The sequence below is a fragment of the Acanthisitta chloris genome, unplaced genomic scaffold (assembly GCF_000695815.1).
Source record: "Acanthisitta chloris isolate BGI_N310 unplaced genomic scaffold, ASM69581v1 scaffold41121, whole genome shotgun sequence".
Taxonomy (NCBI): domain Eukaryota; kingdom Metazoa; phylum Chordata; class Aves; order Passeriformes; family Acanthisittidae; genus Acanthisitta; species Acanthisitta chloris.
The window spans coordinates 1,389-2,784 of record NW_008655056.1 but is presented as its reverse complement, the minus strand read 5'-3'; the positions used below and the strand labels follow the sequence as shown (position 1 = coordinate 2,784).

Here is a 1,396-nt window from a genome sequence, read left to right as displayed (position 1 = left end):
CTGTCCCAGTGCCCAAACACCTCTGGGGAAAGGACCTTCTCCTGATATCCAGCCCAAACCTCCCCTGTGTCCCTCCTTTGGACACTCTCCAACAGCTTTATATTTTTCTTACGTTGTGGTGCCCCAGACTGCCCCCAGCACTTGAGATGAAGCCCCAGCACAGAGCAGTGGGGACAGTCCCCTCCCTCACTAGGCTTGGGGCACCCTAGGACAGTGTCCCCCTGGCTCCAGGGCACTGCTGCCTCGTTTGCATGGTCTAGCAAAGTCTCTCACCAGTGTCCAGCACTGGGGCACTGATGTTTGTTTCTCCATCCATGCTAGGCACGTTCTGCAGAGGCCACGGTGGAAATAGCGATGGTGGTGGGAATGGCTGTGCCGTCCTGTTCCCTGAGAAGGGAAACAATCCCTGAAATCTGTGTGTCAGGAGGTTTTAACGTTGAGTTGTTCTTGCTCGAACAGCCCAGTTCAGCCAGAGAGCAAAGCAGAAGAAGTGTGTGCCCAGAAGGACGTGGCCAGCCAGGCTTCCCCTCCGGCCTCCGCGTCTCCCGTCAGCGCTGCCAAGCCACCGAGGACAAACAGCTCCTCACCCTCTGCTCAAGCAGGTGCAGCTCCTGCTCTGTCGACGCAGGTAAGGCCCAGGGCAGTTTTCGCTGGGGGTGGCGCCGGGGCCGGGCCAGGAACGCTTACGCGGGCTCCTGCCGTCGTGGCACGACTCGGTGCCTGGGCTGGGCCGAAGGAGGTTCTGGGGTAAACCTTGCTCTCCCCTCGGTCCCAAGGAGCCACGCAAGCTCAGTTACGCCGAGGTTTGCCAGAAGCCCCCGAAGGAGCCGGCGCCGGTGCCCGTGCAGCCCCTGAGGGAGCATCGCGCCAACATCGTTCCCCCGGCCAAGGGCGAAGAAAACGGTACGGCGGAGAAGGCCGCGGAGAAAACCCTGGAGAAGGCCGTGGAGAAACCCCTGGAGAAGGCTCCTCCAGAGAAGGTGGAAGGGAGAATGAAGGATTACTCCGGGTTCCGTGGCACTGCAGCTCCCAGGGGAGCCGCCGGGAAAATCAGGGAACAGAGGCGCCAGTTGGGACGCAGATCCTCTCCTCAGGGAGCGCCTCGACGCGCGGGCAAGGAGCAGTACGTGCCGCCGCGGTCACCAAAGTAATGCTTGGGCAGCCAACGAGTCCGTGTGGAGCTGGAGCTGTGGACTGAGGAGCAGCAGAGACTTGTGGAAGGAAAGGATTCGTGCAGGGCAGTTCTGAACTTGGAGCGTGGCTTGCGTGGAGAAGTCGCGGAGGGTCCCGAAATTCATCTCTCAAAGTGATTTCGCAAATGCTGGAGGATTTCCAATCACTATAAATAATAGAGGTTATAATTTTTGTATTTTCGTTTTTAATTTGCAGAGGGGTT

At 59.0% G+C, this 1,396-nt stretch overlaps 1 protein-coding gene across 1 annotated transcript in view; it reads left to right on the top strand.

Moving 5' to 3' along the window:
* Positions 1-1,147, top strand: part of LOC103810836 (la-related protein 4-like) — a gene marked incomplete at both ends in the record, with an annotated part of 2,803 nt that extends 1,656 nt beyond the window's left edge. The window contains 3 exon segments of the mRNA XM_009083758.1: positions 442-628; positions 777-1,044; positions 1,047-1,147. Of these exon segments, the coding sequence (XP_009082006.1) occupies positions 442-628; positions 777-1,044; positions 1,047-1,147 (556 nt within the window).
* Between the last annotated feature and the right edge of the window lie 249 nt (positions 1,148-1,396).